General features: G+C 39.7%; 1 protein-coding gene across 1 annotated transcript in view; it reads left to right on the forward strand.

The window, feature by feature from the left end:
* ATAD2 (ATPase family AAA domain containing 2) overlaps positions 1 to 23,634 on the forward strand; it is a 39,167-nt gene that overhangs the window by 13,344 nt on the left and 2,189 nt on the right. Inside the window, 28 exon segments of the mRNA XM_068397206.1 lie at positions 787 to 900; positions 1,373 to 1,481; positions 2,472 to 2,588; positions 3,530 to 3,638; positions 3,858 to 3,973; positions 5,158 to 5,332; positions 5,993 to 6,073; positions 6,075 to 6,082; positions 6,429 to 6,468; positions 6,470 to 6,610; positions 8,219 to 8,309; positions 8,738 to 9,052; positions 10,343 to 10,469; positions 11,871 to 12,054; positions 13,550 to 13,735; positions 15,002 to 15,137; positions 15,279 to 15,475; positions 16,735 to 16,894; positions 17,243 to 17,302; positions 17,305 to 17,364; positions 17,462 to 17,611; positions 18,807 to 18,898; positions 18,900 to 18,951; positions 18,954 to 19,040; positions 19,043 to 19,192; positions 19,891 to 19,961; positions 19,963 to 20,016; positions 22,930 to 23,058. Of these exon segments, the coding sequence (XP_068253307.1) occupies positions 787 to 900; positions 1,373 to 1,481; positions 2,472 to 2,588; positions 3,530 to 3,638; positions 3,858 to 3,973; positions 5,158 to 5,332; positions 5,993 to 6,073; positions 6,075 to 6,082; positions 6,429 to 6,468; positions 6,470 to 6,610; positions 8,219 to 8,309; positions 8,738 to 9,052; positions 10,343 to 10,469; positions 11,871 to 12,054; positions 13,550 to 13,735; positions 15,002 to 15,137; positions 15,279 to 15,475; positions 16,735 to 16,894; positions 17,243 to 17,302; positions 17,305 to 17,364; positions 17,462 to 17,611; positions 18,807 to 18,898; positions 18,900 to 18,951; positions 18,954 to 19,040; positions 19,043 to 19,192; positions 19,891 to 19,961; positions 19,963 to 20,016; positions 22,930 to 23,058 (3,311 nt within the window).

Genomic DNA, 23,634 nt, shown 5'->3' on the forward strand with positions numbered 1-23,634 from the left:
TAAACAGTTTAATCACAGAATGGTTAAGGGTTGGAAGGGACCTCTGGAGATCATCTAGTCCAACCCCCTGCCAAAGCAGGTTCACCTAGAGCATGTTGCACAGGGTTGCGTCCAGGCGGGATTTGAATATCTCCAGAGAAGGAGACTCCACAACCTCCCTGGGCAGCCTGTTCCAGTGCTCTGTCACCCTCAAAGTAAAGAAGTTCCTCCTCATATTCAGATGGAACTTCCCATGTTTCAGCTTGTGCCCATTGCCCCTTGTCCTGTCACTGGGCACCACTGAGAAGAGTCTGGTCCCCTCCTCTTCACACCTACGCCTAAGGTATTTGTAAGTGTTGATAAGATCCCCTCTCAGTCTTCTCCAAGCTGAACAGACCCAGCTCTCTCAGCCTCTCCTTATGAGAGAGGTGCTCCAGTCCTTTTATCATCTTTGTAGCCCTTCACTGTACTCTCTCCCGTAATTCCTTATCTTTCTTGAACTGAGGGGCCCAGAACTGCACACAGTACTCCAGATGTGGCCTCACCAGGGCCGTGTAGAGGGGCAGGATGACCTCCCTTGACCTGTTGGCCACACTCTTCCTAATGCACCCCAGGATACCATTGGCCTTTCTGGCCACAAGGGCAAATTGCCGGCTCATGGTGAACTTGTTGTCCACCAGAACACCCAGGTCCTTCTCTGCAGAGTTGCTCTCCAGTAGATCAGTCCCCAGCCTGTACCAGTGCATGGGGTTATTCCTCCCAAGGTGCAGGACTCTACACTTACCTTAATGGTATGTCACTGTACAGTAGTTTCATCAGAAGAAAGTGAAGCGAAAGAAGATGATGATGGTGAAGACACTCGAAAGCGTTACTACTTCCGACAGAGGAAAACCGTTCAGCGCTATCAAGCTCCATTGGAAAGTAGGTTATATGCACAGTTTCTCTTAAGAGTTCATTTCTGGCATATAAGTGAGGGTTTTTTTAATTTAATGGAAATACGTACGCATACTCAACTTCTATTTAAATTTCTTACCTTCATACTGCAAGTAAATTTTATTAAATGCACGTATCCTGTGCACATTATCTTTCTTTGCCATTTGGCATACTTGTTGTTGTTTTTCACTTAGAAAATGACCTATGTATCCTTGAAAGAATAGTAAACAGACTTGATACTCTTACTCTTGTGGTTTTCAGCTCTCCTTAAAAAGCAGGTGTGTGTTTTTTCATTTCTCCTGTGCACTGATTTAAAAAATAAATGTCACCGCACCCAAATCGCTTGAAACTTCCCTTGAAATTAGAGATGGGTGAAACATCACATTTTCTGCCTCTTTCACTGTCCTGCTTTCTCTTAAACTTGTTTGTGCCATTATGCTAAATTCTTTGCTTTCAACAGAACCAAAACAACGTAAGATATGTTTTTCGGGCCGGTCTTCACCTGTCAGACAGAGAGATTCATTTAGAAGTGCTCAGTCACAAGGCTCTTGCTGCAAAAGAACTGACAGGTTGGTGTATGGTTAGTGATAGTTCTTATTTATCAGCAGTGCTATCAGTCATGTTACTGAATAATGCTTTCAAGAGTTTTTGGATTGGTGGTAATTACAGATTAATAGTATGATTCTTGCTGTGGTAGTCTGAAGGTATTAAAAAAACAAATATTGGGAGAAGAGGCTATGCTTTTTATGGGCCATTAGATTTTTTAAAAATGCCGTATTTGTGGTCACTGATAAGGTGATTATGGAGGCTGTGGCTGAAACCGTGTAACTGAAATTCTTTTGTTCTGGAATTGTAGCCAGAATCTCCCTCTGAAAATCTTAGACTCTTTAATCTTGAAGGATACCAATTATTTTCTTAAACCTGAAGATAATTCAGTTAGGGGGAGAGCCTGTGTGGAAGTTTTAGTGGATTTTTTCTTTTTAATCACTCAAATACTGATTCTTGTTTCTCTTTGGAATCAGTTCATGTTTCTGTATGAAACTGTCCTTAAACAAGAAAAATGCTAAATGAAATTATAAACTGTAAGTTGCAATAGTAACGACAAAGGCGTTTTGGATCTTGTCAGCAGGTTAGAGCATGGAGAATGCTGTCTCTTGCTCAATAGGAGCTCTTTGTTTAGCATCCCTTGAAAGCAGACGGTTACGGAAGGAAGGGTTTTTTGAAACCAAATCTTAAATGAGTTCGAAAGGTCTATGTTTCACAGAGTGGATACATAATGGTAAGTGACACTCGATTTGTGTGTGTGAGAGAGAGAGAGAGATTGGACAAAACGAGTAATTTGTTTATGAGGTTTATTTGCAAAATAGTTAATCATTTTACCTTCCTAAGAACAATTAAATTTTGCTGTCACAAAGAAAATCATGTAATGTACCTTGAAGTCAGATTCATAAGGAGTACAGTGATCTGGAAACTTAATAGATCTCTGAGATAGAATTCACTTAAATTTTGATATTACTTAGTGTGTACTTTAATTTTTTTACTTGTTTAAATGTTTGCAGACGGAGACGCGCAGTCCACAACAGTGATTCCACATCCTCTTCCTCATCGTCCTCATCTGATGATGAAGAGCATTTTGAGAGGCGTAGGAAGCAGAGCCATAACAGAGATTTAACAAGGTTAATGAAGCTGGAGAATAGGGGAGGGAGAAATCTGCTTGGGAGGAGTTTGCATCTGCCTAACCATGAAGCATTATCCTCTTCATCTTGTACGGTTTCTAAATTGTGACACTAATCATATGTTTTGGTACCGATGACTGTAACTGGACTCTCTAAAATGGGATTTTTAGAATTGATTTTTAATCTCTTTTTTAATCTAAAAATCTAATTTTTAATAGGTGGGAATGGGGGGACAAACACTTTTATGTAATATTTAATGTAAAATTCTACTGCCTCTGTGCTTTACAGTAGTTTATTCAGAAAGGAAACCAGCATAACATAAAATGTTATAAGAGGAAATGACGGAGGTTTTTGTTACTTAACAAATGCTCTAGAAAAACCATTTTAACAATCTAAGTAACAAGTTTTGCAGCCAGATGTCTTTCAGACATGTGTGTCTTCTGGCACATGCTTCCCAAAGTCCTTGGGAAGGACCAGCAGTGGTGGGCAGCCTTTATAATGTTAATCCACACTGAATTAGTATCCCCTTGGGCTGTAACTTTTTGAATGTAGAAGCAGAAAAGTCTTTGAAAGATATCAGTGTGTTTTGGGGGGTTCCTCCATCACACAAAGTCAAGGTCAGTTCACGGTCTTCCACGTAAGGAATATCTTGTTGGAAGCTTGCATTCATATATGTGCTGTGTTGACTGGCACAGATATTCATAAGTGCTAAGGAGTTGTTAAAATAATTATCTCTGTTTGATGTCTGGAGTGACCATTTTCCTTTATTTACTCACGGATATTAAATGTAAGACAATTTGAATTAATATTTAACTGTTTAGGCAGTGTATGCTCATTTATAAGGTCTTCTGCATTCCTTTGCCATCATTATAAAAGCAAAAATCTTGTAGCTGCATCTTAAGGTAGAAAGCACCTTTCTCTTCCTCCTTCATTCAAATCAGGTGTCTTCCACTAAACTTCAGGAAAGATGACTTAAAGGGAATTCACAAGGATCGAATGAAAATTGGAGCAAGTCTGGCTGATGTTGGTCCAATGCAAATCGATTGTTCGGTGAGTATTTTTAGTTGTGTCAGTGAGATGTTTCCAGTATTTATGAAAGCTTTCAGTAACGTGCTGTCTACAGCTACCTTGGTTTACAGTTTTCTCTCGAGCAATTTGAAAATTGCCCAGAACATTTCCTGTGTGCTAATGTATAATTTCTGATGGTACCTTATCGAGGCTGCAGCTTTCTTTAACATTCAAAATGTGTTCTGTTGAATTTATCTTTAGGTACGGTTTGATGGTGTGGGTGGTCTTTCTGACCACATTTCAGCTTTAAAAGAGATGGTCATTTTTCCCTTGCTTTACCCAGAAGTCTTTGAGAGATTCAAAATTCAGCCTCCAAGGTAACAGACATTGTTTAAAACTAGAAGTTCTAACTCACCCGTTTTCAGGAGAACATTCAACTGGAGTATCAATATGTTACCGTGCTTCAGAATTTTCAGGAGTGGTGATGGGGTTTTTTGGCAGTAGTAAAGTAATTTCTTAAAAATGGATAGCATATATATATGTTCAAAGGATGTACAAGTCAACTTGATTAGTTAATAAGCAGGAAGGAAGTATCTACTGGTAGTCAACTGTAATTTGTTGCTTGGAAGTCAGTTCTCTCTCCCACTGACTCTTTTTTTTTTCCAGTGCTCAAGTATCAATTTTACAATTGATAGGACTTGCAGCTAGAACCTTGCAATGTTTGTTGTGCTTGGGCTAAAATAAGAATCTGTCCACTTCTTAGACAGCTAAAGTAGTTCTGCATTATGGAATGAAATTATTAGAGATTTGTTAGCTTTATATATTTTTGGTCAGCAAAACTCCATCATGGTATATTGAAATATGACTTTCAATTCCTTGCTTTCAGTAACTTTGAAAGTATTACAAATAATAACAAGAAGATCTTCCAGTGTTTTGCTTCTTTATTCATTGAAATCCTTGTTGAAACAGCAGTGTATTGGCTTTTCGAGTTGATGGCTCTCTGATGGAAATGCAGAGTACCCTCCCAGCTTTAGATTTCCTCCTCATTTCTCATCAGCAATGGATGCTCTGGGACACCAAATCCAGTAACTTAAAGCTTTTTAAGGGAGAATTAAATGCTTTACTATCAAATCTTGCCTTTTGTGCAAATAAGAATGAATATGCAGTGTATCACTGAAGAATGACCTTGTGATTCGTAAGTTAGCCCAGTCTCAGATTCTGCACTGAAGTTTGTTGTTGTTTGGCTCTGCTGTGCTGTAAACAGCCCTGTTAGTTTGTCAGCCGTTTTGGAAGTGTCCTTCTGGGACTCTGTGATCTTTCCTCGAGGTTTTGTATGTCTGCGTTATTCTCTTTTTATTAATTTCATTTACTGTCTCGTTGAATTGTGAAGGAACACAAAAGTTCCATCTGTTTTGACTTTTTTCCCACATCAGCTGTTACTGCTGTATTATACATGAGGTGTTTTGGTTCGGAGAGTTGTGTGTTTTAGGGATGGGGGTTATAATAGGTACTTTTCTGTTATGTTTTTTTTCATATGTGAATCTTCTTTTTTTAATTGCAGAGGCTGTCTATTCTATGGTCCACCAGGGACTGGAAAGACACTGGTTGCTCGTGCACTTGCTAATGAATGTAGCCAAGGTGACAGGAGAATAGCCTTTTTTGTGAGAAAAGGTGCTGACTGCCTGAGTAAATGGGTGGGGGAATCTGAACAACATCTTCGTTTATTATTTGATCAGGTAAGGCTGAAATGTGCCGTGTGTTCTGTCCAAGTTATAACTGTAATTTTCTGTGGTCAGTATTTTTAAGAACTCACTCCTTTTTGTGTTTTGTCAGTTCCTTCCACTGAAATGGGTTTGTCAGTGTTTCCCTTTTCAGTGGGTTTTTTAGGGGCTTGAAATCTTGAGATGTATTGGGAAAGGTTAATAAAACAAATGAGAAAAACCTCACAAAACAAACACCCCCACCCACCCCCCCAAAAAAAAAAAACCAACCACAACCCAGCCACAAAAAAGGTTGCAAGAGGCAAGAGATGGTGGCTTTAGATCAGAGGGAAACAGATGCAAGCTGGAAGCGTGGTCATTTAAATTCATAACGGAAGCTTGCTTCCAGAACCTGTAGTTGAATGAAGTCCCGTCTCTGTTCTCGGTGGTTGCCAAATAGCGGTAAAAACTACTGGTATGATTTGTTTCCTGTTCCCCAGTCTCAGTGGGTTGACAGAGGCTGCTGTCTTCTGTTACTCGTGCCACTTACTCCATTAGCTCCATCAGTAGAGATCCCTGGTGCTAGTCTGAAAAATCTAGTTCCAGTGACTTTCCAACGATAACATTTTCCATGCATTTTCTCTTTAAAATAGTGCTGTTTTACTTATGTCAATATTCCTGTGTTATCAGTTCTAGGCCTACCAGATGCGACCTTCAATTATTTTCTTTGATGAGATAGACGGTCTTGCTCCTGTGCGGTCCAGTAAACAAGACCAAGCTTCATAGGTAACACATTTTTTTATCTACATAGGAGCTGCTTGATCTTTGTGAAAAGAAGAGCACAACCTGTTTAACTTATGTGACACATTCATTTGTCCTGAAAACTAGTAATTCAAGTGCTACTAAATTTCAGATGATTTTTAAACAAGAATTGAAAACAATTCACTAAGCCTGATATCAGCACAAGGCCTGTGTTACCTTATCTATTTTTTTACGTCTTAAAATGAGTCTTTCAGCTGCTTAGCACCTCATCAATAAAAGCTTGTCCTTTTTGAGTGATCATTGGAGAAGGTCACATAGAACGTAACAAAATTTACTAAACCAGTGAATGAAAATTATATTTTCCTGTTAGCTCTATTGTATCCACACTTCTGGCACTTATGGACGGCTTAGGACAGCAGAGGAGAGATTGTGGTAATCGGAGCCACCAACAGACTGGATTCTATAGATCCTGCTTTACGAAGACCTGGACGCTTTGATCGAGAGTTCCTCTTCAGCTTGCCAAACTAAAGAGGTCAGAATCTTCAACTCAGCGTTAATGCTAATGTGGCAAAGTCCGTCTTTATAACAAAACCACATAGCAGTGCAATATCACGGAGCAGTTCAAGTCAAAATCAGTATTGTACAACTTGGACAGAAGCGGGTATCTGGAGAGGCTGTGCTGTACTGTGGAGGGCAGATTGGTACTGAATATATATGATTAAGACTGATTTCAACAAGTAGTTAGTTGCATAGATTAGTTTTGGTTTCACTGGGACCAGACAAGAAAATGGCATGCTGCTAGCCATTGAAATGTTTGAGTAGGAATGAATGTCTGAATTAGCCATAAATTACTGCTACCTCATCTTGAAAATGAAAGAAATGGTGTGCGCACAAGAATTTCTTTTTGCTAACAAAAACTTTTATCAAGGCTGGTGCTGGAACGAATTAAAATTTTTCATTCCCAAAGCGGTTCATGTTTACTTGCTTATTTAATCCCCTTAGGCACGTTCATCCTGAAGCGCTCTTGCTCTCAGTTCTTGGTTTATGAATGAATAGTGGATGTACCTGTGTTGGATTGTTCCCAGGCTGGGTGTCCTGGGAGAGAATACCTATAAGTATTTTGGGATCTGATGTTTTTACTGGTACTTAGTAACAGGGACTTGAACAGCGATGTGAAGTACGCTGCCCAGGTGCAGGGCTTGGGAAGCTTCGAGTTCAATGGCAATAGCTAAGCAATGAAAAATAGGTATACAGGAACCAAAAAATATTGGAGGGGGAAGATAGTGTGCAAAACTGGAACCCTGTTGTTGTGTTTTTTCTCTGGCTATCACTGATATTTCTTTTTCTTTTATTCACACACTTTTGAAAAAAGGATAAAATGTGTATTGGATTGAAGGCTAGTGAAAGTGCCCTAAACAGGGTATAAACATTAGTCTACAGTTTTAATCTGCTTTCAGGAACAGGAGGGGAGGTGCCATGAAACAGATGTAGCACGTGATTCCCTGCTGTGGAAGAATTCTAGAAATCTGCCATAATTAATCTGTGTACCAGGAAATACTTAAATGACAGTCTTGCTAAGATGAGAGACAAGGACAGGCAACGTTTGACATTTTCTGGATCAGTGACAGTCTTTGAGTCATACTTGTTATTCTTTATAGTAACTGTAGCAATTTGAAACTTAGTGCTAGGACTGCTTTCCTGGAATGAACTGGCAGAAAAGCAAATGTGATGAACTAATGAGACTGTCACCATGAAATTTTGCTAAATTTGAGAGAATTTTCTTCTGAAGAAAATTTTGAAGACTCTCTGTTTGCAGATAATTTTTTTTACTACAGTCTCTTCCTCAGGATCATTAGGTCTCATACTTGTGGAAACTGACTTTTTATGGAAGCTATTAAATGCCTTTTATTTCACTGCAGCCCCCCAGAAAGAGTTTAATGGAACAAGTTGAGAATTGTTAAATTTCCTGCTTGAAAAAGCAGAGAGCATATTAAGTGAACTTCAAAATACTTAAAAGTTTCTCAGATAAGAAAAGTATCTTGTATTAAGTGAGGGGTTTTGGGGTTTGTGTTGTGTTTTTGTTTGGTTTTGTTGTTGTTTTTTTGTTTTTTTTTAAGAGAAAACTTAGGACAAACTAAAACACAACCATTTTGTTTCCAGGCTAGAAAAGAGATTTTCAAGATTCACACACGAGACTGGACCCCTAAGCCATCGGACATGTTTCTGGAGGAGCTAGCTGAAAAATGTGTTGGTAAGCTTGAAAACAAAGTGAGTTACTGTATGTAACTGAGTCCTAAGGAATCTGAGCTTGTAGCAGGCAGTACCCGAGCTCTTGTGTCTTGCTGCAAAACGAGGCAGTGAGGCAGCTGGCACCCCTTGGGACCAAACAAAGTTAGATGCTTCTTTTAGTTTTCTTTTTGTCTGTCAGAACATTGAATGGGTTTTGGGCATCTTCCTCAGGAGTAAAGCTTTGATTAGGAGGCTGCTTGATAAGTGCAGGATATGAGGCTGTGAGCCACATAACAAAACTCTGCAGTGCAGTAACTCTTTAAATTCTCTCTAACGTGTTAATTTTGAGCTGCATACAAAGTCTTTCATTGCTGCACTTTGGAAGCCTTGGCCTTGACTTCTGTGTTGCCTGAGACTGACGTAACATTTGATTCTTGTTTTGTTTATTAGGATACTGTGGTGCTGATATTAAATCCTTATGTGCTGAAGCTGCCCTCTGCGCTTTGCGCCGCCGCTATCCTCAGATATACAAAAGTAGCGAGAAACTGCAGTTAGATACTGCTTCCATTAAAATAACAGCACAGGATTTTGTCGTGGCTGTGCAGAAGACTGTTCCAGCTTCACAGAGGGCTGTGGCTTCACCTGGGCAAGCACTATCACCTATTTCAAAACCACTGTTTGAAAATACACTAGCAAGAATTCTACAAGCCTTGCAGAGCGTATTTCCCCATGCAGAGCTTGCACTAAAGAAGGACCAACAGCAAGGTATAACAATAACATCCACTTCTTCAAAATTCTGCTAAAGCAAAAACTTCTGATTTGTGCAATCAGCATACACAAACCTCTCAGCCTTAATGACAGTAGAATTTGATAATATGCCTGTGCACGCCTCTTTTTCAGGCATATCGTGCATAGTTCTTATTCTGGATTCTAAACTGAAGTGCTGGATTGGAGCTGTGAATGACTTGCAAGAAGCAGTAGAGAACTATGCATTCCCTACTACAGCACCCTGTTTCTGATAGTAGCTAACGTCATACTTATCATTTGTAGAGGTGGATCTAAGTTTTAATGTATGAGGCACCTCTCAAAATAAATGTTCAGGTGGCGGGGAAGGGCATTTTTACATGAATGCTTCTAATTCCTGTCTGAAGAATGTCGGATCACAATACAAGTGTATACTGTTTTAGCTATCGTGATTTTTAACCGTAGTCTCTTAATTTTAAATGTTTGTGGATCACGCTGTACACTTGCACGTGAGATCAGAATGTTTTAGTAGCGTATACTTTGGGGCTTGGCTTGCATCGCATGTGTGAGCTCACACTCCTGACTGCATCAGCCCTGATGAGGTTTATTGGTGACAGCAAATAAATTGATAAACTCCCTCCACTCCTGATTAATGGACATGCATGAATAGTTAGTTCTTATGCTAATCCCTGGAGAATATTTTACCAGTATTACTCCCAGTAGAGCTGGTAGATGATTTGCATTGGTAAAACTGAGGCAGAAACCCACCAACAAAAGAAAAACAGAGAGGCTAAGGGATTGGTAATTGCACCTCCTCTCTGTCATCCTCCTTCCATTATCTCCTCCTTTGGTGATCTTTGAGGAGCCTTATTTAGAAGATGTGTTGGTCTGTATATTCTGACTCACTAGTTCTAGACGAGTCCATGGCCATCGCATTCACTTAATTTCCCCACATCCAGTGGGGGAAACCTGCTCCAGAAAGAAGTGGCCTTGTTGGGTATTTCAGGTGTCTATGAGCTAGAGAAGTTGTTCCTAATCATCTTCATTCTAAGGAAAAAACACTCCCAAGTTTTTACCAACAGAGAGATATACTTTATGCAAATCCTAGGACTTAGGACAGCTTTGCAGGGACTTGTGCAATCTCCTTAGGTCTGTAGTAAGACGAACTCTTCAGGAAATAGCATTCAGCGTTTGCCCTCAAATGAAGAAATACAATATAAGGGGTTTCCAGCACTCATTTAGAAGCTGTATTAATGCGAGAGCAAGATACAGACTATTCAGGAAAGTTAACAAGCCTCTCTTGTCTTTCAGACAGTTTAAATCATATTTTAAGAAATGATGCAATTGACAGCGATGATGAATCACCATCAATCTTTGCAGATAAGCCAACACATAAAATGCCTGGTAGGCAAAAGGAAAGATTCCTCAGTTTTAGCAGGTAAATGTTTGTCCCCTTTATGTTTAGATTTTTAAGATGGCTGGGTCTGTAAACAGTTTTGACATGAGGGGTGGTAGATGAAGGAGTGAAATGTGAGTGGGGGATGAATAATATTTGCAAGAAGTGACTGTGAAGATCCAGCTGGGTGCTAAAGTTCTAATGGAATACACTGCCGTAACCCGTGAAACTGAACGGCCCAGCCCTCTTACTCCTAAGTTGAAGTGAGCCATACACTATTAGAACGTGTTGATTTAATCCACGGTATTCCTTGAAAGACTCAAACCCAAAGAAATGTGCTGTCTGTCCTTTTAATGAAAAAACCTGTATGGATTTGTGTAGCCATCTTTTGCCCTTCTACCTTCCAAGATTGTTTAACCAGTACCAAATTACGTAGCAGAAACAAAATTGAGAAATGGTTTGTTAAAACACTGTGAGAAAAACTTAACCAATGTCTGCATTTGTACCTTTAACCTACTAAGTTTACGTTAACCTTTTGACATTTTAATGTGGAAGTCATCTGAGCCAACAGTTGAAAAAATAGATTGTTGTCATCACTGTTGGCTCAATTACTTTTCTCAGTATCTCTTGCTATGCTGTCCAGAAAATCTTCTGACTTGCTGAGCTTGATTAGGTCTCTAGGATCTTTGACTTTCAGCCAGTAAAGGTACAACAGTATTGTGGTGGAAACAAGAAATGCTCTTCACAAATGTGTTTCATGCCAGTAAAGCCAGATTACTAGGAAATTAATACACAATTCAAAGATGAAACAATGAGAATGACTGGATAAGAGAAATATAAATCTTATACCTATGTAGTTTACTGCTGTAATTTAACCAATCCATTGTGTACTTCTTCAGATACAGCTAATGTGTTTCAGTGCCCACGTTCATTTTTTTCTAGAAATGTTCTGCTCCTTCCTTCCACCATCTCCTGTACCTATGGCCAAATTTCAGCTAAACTTGACAGATGTAGAGACGTCAGCTGTTACTGTCACTTAAACTCAAGACATATTGAAAAATTAGTGTGTACAGGCGGTGAAGAGATCCAGACTGGTGTGTGCTGAGAGAGAGAGTTGTTATTCTCCCCCATATCAGGTTACCAACCCGTTGTGGTATGTGTATGTAGCTGGACAGTCTCCCTGTGTGATTTAAGAGCTGGTACTTAACCCAGCCAAACAAATAGTAGACATGCTGGGGATTGACAGGGTTTCTTAGGGGAGGTATGGTACAAGTTTGTAAGAAAATGGGCTTTGATAGTCTTCCTGATCACAGACCAGCTTATTATTTGCTGGAATATGGAGAGTATTTACAAAAAAAAAAAGTGTATAGGAAAAAAACTTTTAATATCTGTGTGCCTATTCATCACTTCATTTTTAAACTTGTTTTCTTCTTATTGTTCTAGAAATGCGTATGACCAGCCAACATCTTGCAGGCCACGGTTCTTACTCGTTGGAGAGCCAGGATATGGGCAAGCTTCTCATTTGGCACCTGCAGTAATACATGCCCTGGAAAAGTTTCCAGTTTATACACTAGACCCATCTGTTTTGTTCGTTAGCATCACATCACCGGAAGAAATATGTGCGCAGGTATCCTCTTTCTCTTTAATCTCATAGGATTCATGAACTGTATAGAAACTAGTAAAGTACGCAAAATTGTTAACAGAGGTGGCCTGGTTTGAATGTGCCGATTTTTCTGTTTGAAAATCCACTTTTCTTCTAATTAACAGTGAGGATGTTGCTAGCAGCTCAGAAAGCTGGGAGGTGCTGCTAATAAACCCCTCTTTATGGCAAGAAATCCTGCCCATCTCAGTGGGATCCAGCAAGTTGTTTTCATTGCTTCTTAAGACACTGTGCTTCCAGTAGATGGCTCTGCATCAGCCTGACTGCGTGTCATGCGCTTTTTGTAGCCTTCTTTTTTATTATATTTGTAAGGCAATCAAGGTTTTGGGAAAAAGAACTGTTTCTTTTTTTTACATATACATGTGCAGCTTCTACTGCTGCAGTATATGCAGTAAAAGCATTAAAGTTCATGGAACGCTTACATTTGTACACTGGTTTGTTTTTATTAACTAGGAAAATTAAATATAAGCAGATTTAGTTCTGTTTTCCTTTTTACTTTTAGGCATAAAATCCATTTCGTTGTTTGGCATCACTGTATTAAAATATTTTGACCTTTAGTAGCAGCCTTTGAGAGCTGTACAAGTAAGGACAGACCCGTTAACGTGACTGGGTACTCATTTGTCACATAAGGGGAACAAATCCTTTTTTGTTATATGAGGGTTGCATCTGCGGTCATGTAACTACCATGTCTAGTCACTGCCTTGACATACCACGTGTGCTTCCCATCTTGTGATGGGAACTCCCAGGATATTGATAATCTGAAAAGGGTGCACAGAGAAATTTGTCGTGTGAAAGGATTGTTGCCACTTCCTTCATGTGGTAGATGCACGTCCTCTTCTGCGACTGAGGTACCATGTGTAGGCAATGGCTTGTGGTCTTCCGAAGCACGTCATCTGGTCTGATGGATCCTTTGGTAAGGAGGGGCTGTGAGTAATTTAGCTGTTCAGGCAAGCTGAAGACTGGTCACCTCTTCCAAAATGTACTTGAAATTATGAATTGTAACCAGGCTTCTTCAACAGTGTCAGCCATCATCTTTTCACACAGGTCTTTGTTTGTTCAGACTGTGCTCTAGACTGATTTGGATATGTGCCCACTCTGAATTGAAAATGGTGTAGTCGCAGTCGTGTATCGTTTTACCGAGACTAATACATCTTGCTGAAGGGCGAGTCTTGTTTTTTCAGGCACACCGCCACACCAGCCGAGTTGTGAGACTCTTTAGGAGTTCTCTTGCACCTAAGTAGTTTTGAAATCAGGCAGAGATTCAGATCTGTTTCTGTCTGCATAACAATGTCTGTACTTGAGCCAAAGTGAAAATTTTACCTTATTGTTAAGGTGGTGTTCTTTGTTTTGATGTTTGGGCTTCATATACTCCTATTTCATAAGATAGTTTGAGTGATACGTAGTTATTTATTAGCCTATTCTACGTGGTTTAGTTTTCTTATCCAAGCTTTCATTTTGCCAGTTGATGCGAGAAGCTCGAAGAACAGCACCAAGTATAATTTATATCCCACATATCCATTTGTGGTGCGAGGCTGTTGGACCTACATTGAAAGCTACTTTTACAACACTACTGCAGAACATTCCAGCACTTGCTCCAGTTTTGCTGCTTGCAACATCTGATGTGTGTCATGCAGATCTCCCAAAAGAGGTATTTCTGTTGATACTTTTCTTACTTTTTTTATTCAATTTCTTGTTACTTTATAAATCCTGTAAGCATTGGAGTACTGTGCACTGTTAGGCGAATTCATACTGTTATTACTCAGGCACCATCACCAGGTCTCTTAAAAATTTGCTTAGACAAAACGGTGCTGAAAGCATTTGTCTAAAGTCTTTTCTGAGTAAAGAGACGGACTTTGACCCAACTTTTTCCGCTTCTCACACACTCATGCTTATTAGACAGATGCATAAATTTACTTCAGACAACAATTCTAGTGACTTCAAGATGGTTAGGTATGTACTTCGTCAACAGTATATGGTGCTTGAAATGTAAATGGGGAACAGATATTTTTACTGAAAAGTGCAAGACATTGTTACGGAAAAAGTATGGTGGTCACACTGTGAATGATGTAATTTCAAATTTAAAATTTTAATAAAATTTCAATTCCTTTCTTCATATAGGTGAAAGCTTTACAAATTAGAAACCTAAGTTCCAACTTTTGTTTAAGCAACTTGGAAATCAATTTTTAGTTGTATTCCTTAACAGAATTTAGTAAGAATACATGCTTAGCTTTCTAGACATCTGAGAGTGTGCACTAAAGGAAGGTGTTCAAAAATGTGAATATGCTGCTCTGATTATTTTGTCTAAGCTTGAGGGGAGGGGGACTACCTAGATGTATTTATCATCAAATGCTTTGAAAGGGGCTTTACTTTCTACAGAAGTTTTTATACTGTTAATAAATTACTTCTAAAATAAGTATTAAAATTCCTTCCACACCTTTTGGTAGTAGAGGTTGAAAAATGGAGTAAAACTTGGAAGTATGCCAGACACCTCAAATTAATTAAAAAACAAAACAAAACACAACAAACCCCACACCTTACCAAAAAGCCTGCACTTGTCTCCTGAACCCTGCCTGTTCCCTCTATAGCTGCCATCAAGATTCTAACTGAAGGAGAGCGAGGCAGGTAAATACAAAATAAAGCAGTCCTTGGAGGTGGTGAATGTCACAACTTTTATCAGTGTATCATATGGTCCCTTCATGTGATCTTTAATTCTAGAGGTGTTCCTTAGAGAAGATATTTTAATTTGCCGTGCTAACCTATGAAAGTCTAAGCCTTTTAAGGCCAAGAAGACAACTTTTCACAGTTTGTCTTATCTAGATGATTATTCAGTTTAATTTAGAAAGGTACTCATCTTTTTTGGAATAGAATATGAATTTGCATGGCCTTATATCTGAAATATCTTCTCATGCTTTAGATAAAAGAATTGTTTAATAATGATCGTGAAGAAGTTTTCAAAGTCCAGTTGCCTAATATGGAAGAAAGAAGAACATTTTTTGGGGACTTAATTGTAAATCAAGCTGCTAAACCTCCTGCATCAGAAAACAGCCCAGGTGAGGATATTCTACATAGAAAACTTTGCTAACTGTAAGTTAATAGCTATACAGTATCTGGTGGTAACTTTCTATCAATAATTTTTCATATGCTTGTATTTGATTAACATAAATTGACTCAAAGTTTCTGATTAAATTAAGCTTGGCGGCCATTGGAAGTACTGCCTGTAGCACCGCCGCCTAAGCCTCGACAGCTGACAGAGAAAGAAATAAGACAGCTGGAGGAGCGGGAGGAGGACACATTGCGTGAACTTCGGATTTTCTTAAGGGATGTGACTCATAGACTTGCCGTTGACAGACGTTTCAGAGCATTTACAAAGCCTGTTGACCCAGAGGAGGTAAATTAGTGTTGATCTGTAATACCATTTTGTCTGTGTGTATTCATAATTTCTCCGTGTATTTCTCAGTGTTAGTGTGCTCTTTATAGGAAAGTTTATCTTTGTTTTTAGGACCATACTATTCTGATTTCTCAAGAAGCAGGAAGTGAATTTTGCTTTTACTTTTGTTGACTCCTTGAGGCTCTCAATTGTCTGAGTATCCACGAAAAGCCCTGGGTTCCTTCTAAAATGTCTTGAGACGTATTTGAGAATATTTCAGTTGGAAAGGACCTACAACGATCATGTAGTCCAAGTACCAGTTAGACCAAATGCCAGCACAGTTTGCTCATGAAAACGCTTTGATATGTAGGCATGTTACAGAACTGAAAAGCACAAAGATCTCTTTCTTTGTAATTATAAACAGTATCTATAGGGCTGTTTTATTAAAGCCTAAAGCTTTTTAATTGACTGTCAATAGTTTCTGTGAGAACAGGAGTAGAAGCAGCAGTTTTTAAAATAAATTTTAAGATTCTATTCTCTGCTTCATCTGGGGCTCCTCAGCAGAACATCAACCATAAGGGCTGTGTGGTTTCTTCTTCCTACCATACACTTCTTATGTCTCTTTTTCTCATTTAATGTATTGAATTAGTCTAAGCCAGAGGCATATACTTCAAAGTCAGCTGTAGTTTTAATATAGCTTTGCATTCAGCAAAGTTCTGTTCCCCTAAGCATCCACTGACTTGTCTTTCCCTTTGCTTCTGGTTTCTGAGATGTGAATAATCTAAACAAACATAGATGTCCTTATCTAAACTAGTCATTAGCCTCCTGTTATGGTCTGAATAAGGAAATCAGCACCTCTGGGTCCAGTTACGTCATTCTGAAGTAGATGCCTGGGACTGATACTTCAGAGGTACAATTCCTGCAGCCTTTTTCTTACTGCAAACAACAAAGAGAATCTTGGGTGACTTTACTGAGAATGGTTTCTTTGTTGTGATTTTCTGAAGCGAAGTGAAATGAATCCCACTCTGGGTGTCTGTTTCCGTCTCTGCCCCACACATGCTTCTGACCTCCTTGCTTCTTTTTTTCCCCTCTTCTGGTCTGTATCTTCAAAGCCATTTGAAATAGCCCTTCTATTTTCAAGAAACTAACTGGTTAATTTCTTCATCTGCAGATGTGTCATAAATATTTGGGTTTTTAAGGAGTTCTTTATTTGACTTCATTAAAATAAGTAATTTTGGTAGGTACTGTGTGAAATCTCTGAGCGTATGTTTCATTTATAGGTACCTGATTATGACACAGTTATCAAACAGCCCATGGACCTTTCGTCAGTTCTCTCTAAGATTGACTTGCACCAGTACCAAACTGCAGGAGATTTTCTAGAAGACATCGATCTTATCTGTAGCAATGCTTTACAGTACAACCCAGATAAAGATCCTGGAGGTGAGGATGTGTTTTCATCCCTAATTGGAAAAATTTAAAATGTATAATTGATGTCGTCTATGGACAGTAGACTTGGATTAGATCATTTGAAACATCCCCAGAGAGCATTTCTTGCCAGTTGTAATGTTGTAGCATTAAGCTACTGGGGCATGAATTGTGATGGAAGTGTTGATGAGTAACTAGTGCTTTTGCCTTAATAATTAACTTCTATGTCATTATGCTGGAATATTCACTGAGGTAACCCTTTCAGAACCTACTTACGAAAGGAGCAAAATCTTTCTAAGTAATCAAAATAAAGGATTTCATTGGCTGTTAGAAAAATACTCAGTTCTGACTGTAAAATTTCAGATCGGCTCATTAGGCACAGAGCTTGTGCTTTGAAAGATACTGCATACGCCATAGTGAGGGAAGAATGGATGAAGATTTTGAACAACACTGTGAAGAAATTAAAGAATCTCGTAAGAGAAGAGGTATGGTTTTTGACGCTAAGGATTTTAAGACTTGTCCTCAGTATTTGTAATCAACAATGCAAGACACAATTCTTTGCTCTCTCTTCTTTGTTACAAGGTTGTAGCTCTTCAAAGTATGCTCCATCTTACTACCATGTAACGCCAAAGCAGAACTCTGTTCCTGGGTGTAAGAACACAGACCCGAAGTGTGATGAAAAAACAAAGATGCCAGCAGCACCTGTAGATTCCAGCACACCCCGCTCTAACGGCAAGTTGCATTTTATTCAGACTTTCTTGGAGAAGGTGCTAAAGTCAATGATACCTTCTCTGTTCTTGTGATATAACAGGTTTCTGTCATGCCTGGTTCGTCATGCCAGAGGCATTACGTTTTTAATTTGCTTCAAAATGTGAGGTAAATACAGAGGTCATTCATTCAGTGTGGTTATGAAGTGCAAGTACAGTGGTTGGTTTACATTGTAAGACACTGGCCTTGATGACCCAGCTGACATTTAATGGCTCCTAAATTGCTACCTCGTGAAGTCAAAAAATGTTGTACGTGTCAGTTTCTGAATACTCAAACTAGTTTTTAGTTATATGAAACAGTATTTTTCCCTTCCCTGCACTGAAATGCTAAAATCTATTGCCACCTCTTACTGTGATTTCCAATTGAAGGGGGAAAGGGGAAAAAAATAGGGGAGAAATAATGATAGATGTGTAAAGGAAAGATCATTATTTCCTCACTTTTCCTGTGAAAAGGACGTAAAAGAACAAAGGGACTTGGGTTTCTTTCAGTTAAAGTGCGTGGCACGGTGTGAAGTTTCCTGGTCTCACTGGCATGCCTGGGAATTCTGCCATTGACTTCACTCGTATGCTTTGTGCGTACTCTGTGAATGCAAAGAATGGTGGGTTTTTCTGGAAGGCAAAAATGCAAAGTGTGTTTTAACCACCATTAAATGAATCAGAAAGCAATGAGGTGTAAGTCTTTATGGACAATTTTTTCTCCAGCAAATATTCCCTTAAAATTGTCTCTTTTAACTCTGCCCAACATGTGTTTAGCTTTTGAAGTTTACAGCTTTATAAAAAGATTTGAAGAAGGGCTCTTCTCCAAACGCTTTTCTGTTGTTCATCTGTATTAGTTCACATAATAAGACAGTAAGGCAACTTCACCCAAAAACCTTGCTTTGCAGTAATACTTCCTGCCTAAAGTAAGAATTTTCTGCTCAAAGAATCTTGAAGCTGATGGTTTTGTGAATGAAATTCTGTAGCTGTCTTTTAAAATCTAATAGCAACTTGACCTCATTAACTTGCAACTCTTTCTCTAGGCATATGTAGGGAGACAGACAATGATACTTGAGCTCCTTTGATCGTTTTCCTTGTGAGTCAAGTAAGATGAGGATGCTGCGTTTTGAAGGGAGAACTGTTTCGGTAATGTTTTGGATTACTTTTTCTGCTATCTCTTGTAGATATGTCAAAAAGAAAACGCAGAAAGAACAAAGGGTCTTCAGGTATCCCACCGAAGAGGAAGAATTTTCAGTTCAATAAAGAGAATAAAGTTTCCAGAAGACCAAAATGAAGTAGAGAGTGATGAAGCGTCCCCAGAAAAAACATGTTTCTGAAATTGAGTCCAGCCAAGGATTGTTCTATGGAAGAAAACGAAAACATACTTCAAGAACAACAGAAAAATGGGAATGAAAATAATCTGGGACAGAAAATGAGAGAGTTCTCCTTGTGGCTAAATCTGCTTCTGAAAAGAAGAGTATGATGCTTTCTCAACATTCAGACCTAAGAAAGGAGAGGGGAATGCTGGATTGCCAAATAGCAGAAAGCTCTGAAGATGCAGATTCAGATGGTAAGTGAAAGGTCAAACAGGTCATGTAGCTCCTTTTTCTTCCTGAGAAGGATTACACTACTTACTAGGTTTTAGCCTTCTTTCATTCCATTCTGTTATTTTTGTGGTAGCTCTCTAAAATCAGCACACAGTGGTTTCTTGCATAATGATGCTGCCCCTCTAGTTATGCTAGCCAAACTCATGTTTTTCTACAGCTGCTGGTTTTTTGATTCTGAATTTGTTTTTCAAGTGGTATCTAATTGAAAAACACTCGTTGCCTTTCTCTTATTGTATGAGTATCTTCCCAGTATCGAGCAGCGTTAAGTTAAAAAGCTGTACTCCAAGCAGTGTGGACCCAGAGTCACACGTGGAATAGAAGACTTATATCCTAACGTTTGCAGTGTAAGATGTGTTTCCTAACCTAAATTACTTTGCAGTTTTACCGTGCAGTGCTGTAATGGCCACGTGACTATCTTTTTTTCCTGTGTTTACCCTGCCTTTTTCTCTAGGGCTTTTTTTTGTGTCTGAATTTCTAATTTTTATGGAGCAGTGACTTTTGCCAGAAAGAAAGTAAAAGTCAAGCATTTCTCAGTGAAAAAAAGGTAACAGTTCAGTCTCTGACATTGCAGAGAGAGACACTATTCCAGGTAAGGATACTTCACTGATACTGTGTTCCAGATAAACAGAAATCCTGACTTAAGAAATTTGTGTCATTCCAGGTTCGTGGGTACACTGTGTGACTCGTGCAAGACGTTCTCGGCTGGAAGAGCAACGGGTGACAGGCGTCGAAAAAAGCAACGGAAATTCTCACACAGCCAGTGATTGTGGATTACTGTGAGCTCCAAGTAAGTCTAATTTCAATTTTGTTCGTACGGAAGTAGGATATTTTCTTGCTTACATGTACAGTTGTAAATTAAGTCAGCTGTTAACCAATGCCAATTAAAACAATTTACAGGAAGGATATATCGCTTGTGAACTAATTCAACCTGTAACGGACTATGACTGCTGTGTTTCCGCACCTGGTGTAGACGGCTGTTCTTGCTTTTGGTGAACTGAATTTTAGGCGATTTGGTTCTCTTCCTCATTTCTAATTTAAAAGGGCCTGTTGAATTTTAAAATAGCCTGCTGACACCTGCTAGTACTGTTGGTTATTAATGTCTTAAGAGTTTTCCTGATGGATTTGGGGGTTTTGTGTTGGGTTTTTTTGCACGTTTTCAATTATTAGGAACCCAAAAAGGACCTTTATTTCTAGCAGTGATGAGTTTAAACCTTAAGTTAGCAGGTTCACATCAAGCTCATCATGGAAAAAATATTAATACCTACTTTTCTGAATCTCTTTCAAAATCCAGTGTTAAAATGCAGCATTCACACAGTTACAGTGTTCTAAGGGTTTTCCAGTCCCTCGTAGGAGGCAAGTTGCTATCGTAGGTGAGAGTTGGGGAAAGGGTTAAAACTGGGCCTAGCTGCAGGGTGTAAAAGAGGTTCCTTTGCATGAATTGGAGAGGGTAGAACAAGGACCTGATGTTCATGGGATATTGCAGTGAGGAAAACTAGGAAAATTGCTGGGTTGGAGTCCTGGACGTAGGCCAGTGCAGAGGAGGGCTGCTTTTTACCTGCCGTGATGAAAGAGGGAGTATTACATGGATGTTTCCCCTATGTGGGGAGAATGTGACCAGATAGGAATCCCCTTTGGTGAAGCGGCTTGTCAACACAATTTCTGTCCCATTTTTAAGCTGTGACCTAATTTGTAGAGGTGAAACTGACTTTTTAAAGCTGGCTTCCTAAGGAAGCAGGTTTCAGGGGGTTTTGTTGTTCATGTCTGCCTGTGTACGTAGAGGAGCCCCACAGGGTTTTCCTAGAGTCAGGGTGCTAACAGCGTGTGTTCAGAAGTTAGTGCCCACTGGAAACGGTATGGTAGAGCCCTTGTGTATGTTTCAGCTATGAGGAGAGCTACAGTCATGAAATGTGTCTTCTAGAAAACTTGTTTTGTTAACATGGGTGCCATTGGAACTAGCTGCTCATACCAGAGCGCCTCTTTGGAACTCAATTGCAGTAAATCAATCGTTCTCGTGAGACCCACCCCACCTGGAGTACTGCGTTCAGCTCTGGGGCCCCCAACGTAAGAAGGACATGGAGCTGTTGGAACGAGTCCAGAGGAGGGCCACGAAGATGATGAGAGGGCTGGAGCACCTCTCCTATGAAGACAGGCCGAGAGAGCTGGGGCTCTTCAGCCTGGAGAAGAGAAGGCTCCCGGGAGACGTTCTAGCAGCCTTCCAGTACCTGAAGGGGGCCTACAGGAAAGTGGGAGAGGGGCTTTTTACAAGGACAAGTAGTGACAGGATGAGGGGGAATGGTTTTAAACTGAAAGAGGGTAGATTTAGATTAGATATTAGGCAGAAATTCTTTAGTGTGAGGGTGGTGAGACACTGAAAAAGGTTGCCCGGAGAAGTTGTGGATGCCCTCTCCCTGACAGTGTTTAAGGCCAGATTGGATGGGGCTTTGAGTAATCTGGTCTAGTGGAAGGTGTCCCTGCCTGCGGCAGGGAGGTTGGAACTAGATGATCTTTAAGGTCCCTTCCAACCCAAAACATTCTATGAATAAGCTAGGTGAACCTCCAAAATGTATCTGCTTGGCTTTGTCTGGGTTTTTTTTTGTTCGTTCATTTGCTTGGTAATACGCCTAGAACTTTATGAACATATAGAGGAGCATGCAGTCATCTATGTGGCAGCAGTTAGAAATAGTTTCTCATGAGATGTTGACCATACACCTCTGTCACATCCTACCTTTTCTGTTTTCAGCAGCTGAAAGCACTCTGCATTGGTTTTGTGTGTCTTATCTGCATGTTGTACAGAATGAAGTTGAGGGAAATGCTCAAATTTTGTGCTAGCTGACCCGAGGGAGGCAGAGTTTGATGATGGGCCGTTGTGAGGCAGTCATATTTTCATTTGGTATGGCTGCTCTCTTAAGCCACATCTTCACAGCCTCACCCGACACACAGTTCCTAAACAGCCGCAGCAGTGCAAGAAGGTGCTGCCACTAGCTTGTTACTGATGCTTTCCCAGAGATTATCACATTTCCATCTTTAACAGAAACAACTGTGTGAGAGGTTGGTAACCTGCTACAGGCCGAGTCACCCTGCTAGTCGATCGGCTCTGCGATTTAAAGGCAGGAGCTAACTGATCTAACTTTGCTTCCTGATCTGCTTCAGACACTTGAGCAGCGTGTTCTGCCAGCAGAGCTGCAGGCATGGTACGCGTTCAGCTAGCGGGTAAAGGTGAGCACCTAAGGATGCTTCCGTTACCAGCTGGCACAGCTGTATTCAGAAAATCTGTTGCCTGGCTTCCAAAGGCCCATTTTACAGTGCCCTGCATTGCAGCAACGCTTTCTCTAATGAAATGCAACAGTGGGTTTGCTGTAGCAGCTACTTTATGACAAAATGGATCGTGTCATTCCCTGCTGTTCTGGAAGCAGTTGATTCACAATTTTGATCGTTGATGTAGTAGACTGATCAGTAATAAAATATTGTCTGAAATGTAAGCCTTCCTTTTCTCTGAAGTATGAAAAATTAACTCATTTTCTCCAGTTAAATCTTGTGAGATATTTAATGTGTTCTCTAAAGTGTCACTCATTTTACTTAACAATGTAAGAAAGCAGGATGTCACTTGTGCTGTTATTGTTTAGCTTCTGAAAACATAAAGAGCCTATGCAAAGGATCTGGTACTATTCTAAACTTGCAGTTTCCTTTTTTTTTCCTTCAGCAACTGTTGCATTTTGTCACTGTGATAACTGAGAACTTCAATATATTTGATTTGGAAAAACTATACGCTGTTCTCAGCCAGTGCATTTACCGACATCGGGAGGATTACAACAAAACCGAATTAGTGAAGGTAAATTTTTTTTTTGTAGCACTTTCTATCACTGTCACACACGCGTGTGTTACGCATGCGTATGTGTGCACTCTGGACATCACGCTTATTTAGCACGACTCTTTACTGCTTAGTTGCCTGCGCTACAAGACTTTCTCATTTCAGTCTGGAAAACATTTGTCCATATTGCAAAACCATTGTTGTATTTGGCATAATTGTTGGCAGTTCCAGCAGGAAAAGGCTTGAACTTGAAGACAATGGGTCCACCCACACATCCCTCTCAAAGCAGTTAACCTCAGTCTGTCAATAGTCCTTCTCCAGAATCTTTTTAAGGGTGGGGGGCTAGGAAAGGAGGGCGCTTTTCTCAGTCTGTTGCTTCCTCTTTCTCCCCTTACAGGCAGTCAGACGTGGCAATACTTCGTATAGTAGTCATTCCATTCTTGAAAAGAAATGAAGTACGAAACATAACAAGAGGTTGAGACTTTTCCCTAGTCTCGCCATAATCTCTTTTTAACTAGCGTGGCTCGAGCATCTGTAATTTGACATAAGGGGAGACTTCTGCCTGTGCCAGTTTAATGCTCATGAGTCAAATTCTCC

This window comes from Nyctibius grandis, chromosome 3 (assembly GCF_013368605.1).
Source record: "Nyctibius grandis isolate bNycGra1 chromosome 3, bNycGra1.pri, whole genome shotgun sequence".
In the NCBI taxonomy this organism is placed as follows: Eukaryota; Metazoa; Chordata; class Aves; order Nyctibiiformes; family Nyctibiidae; genus Nyctibius; species Nyctibius grandis.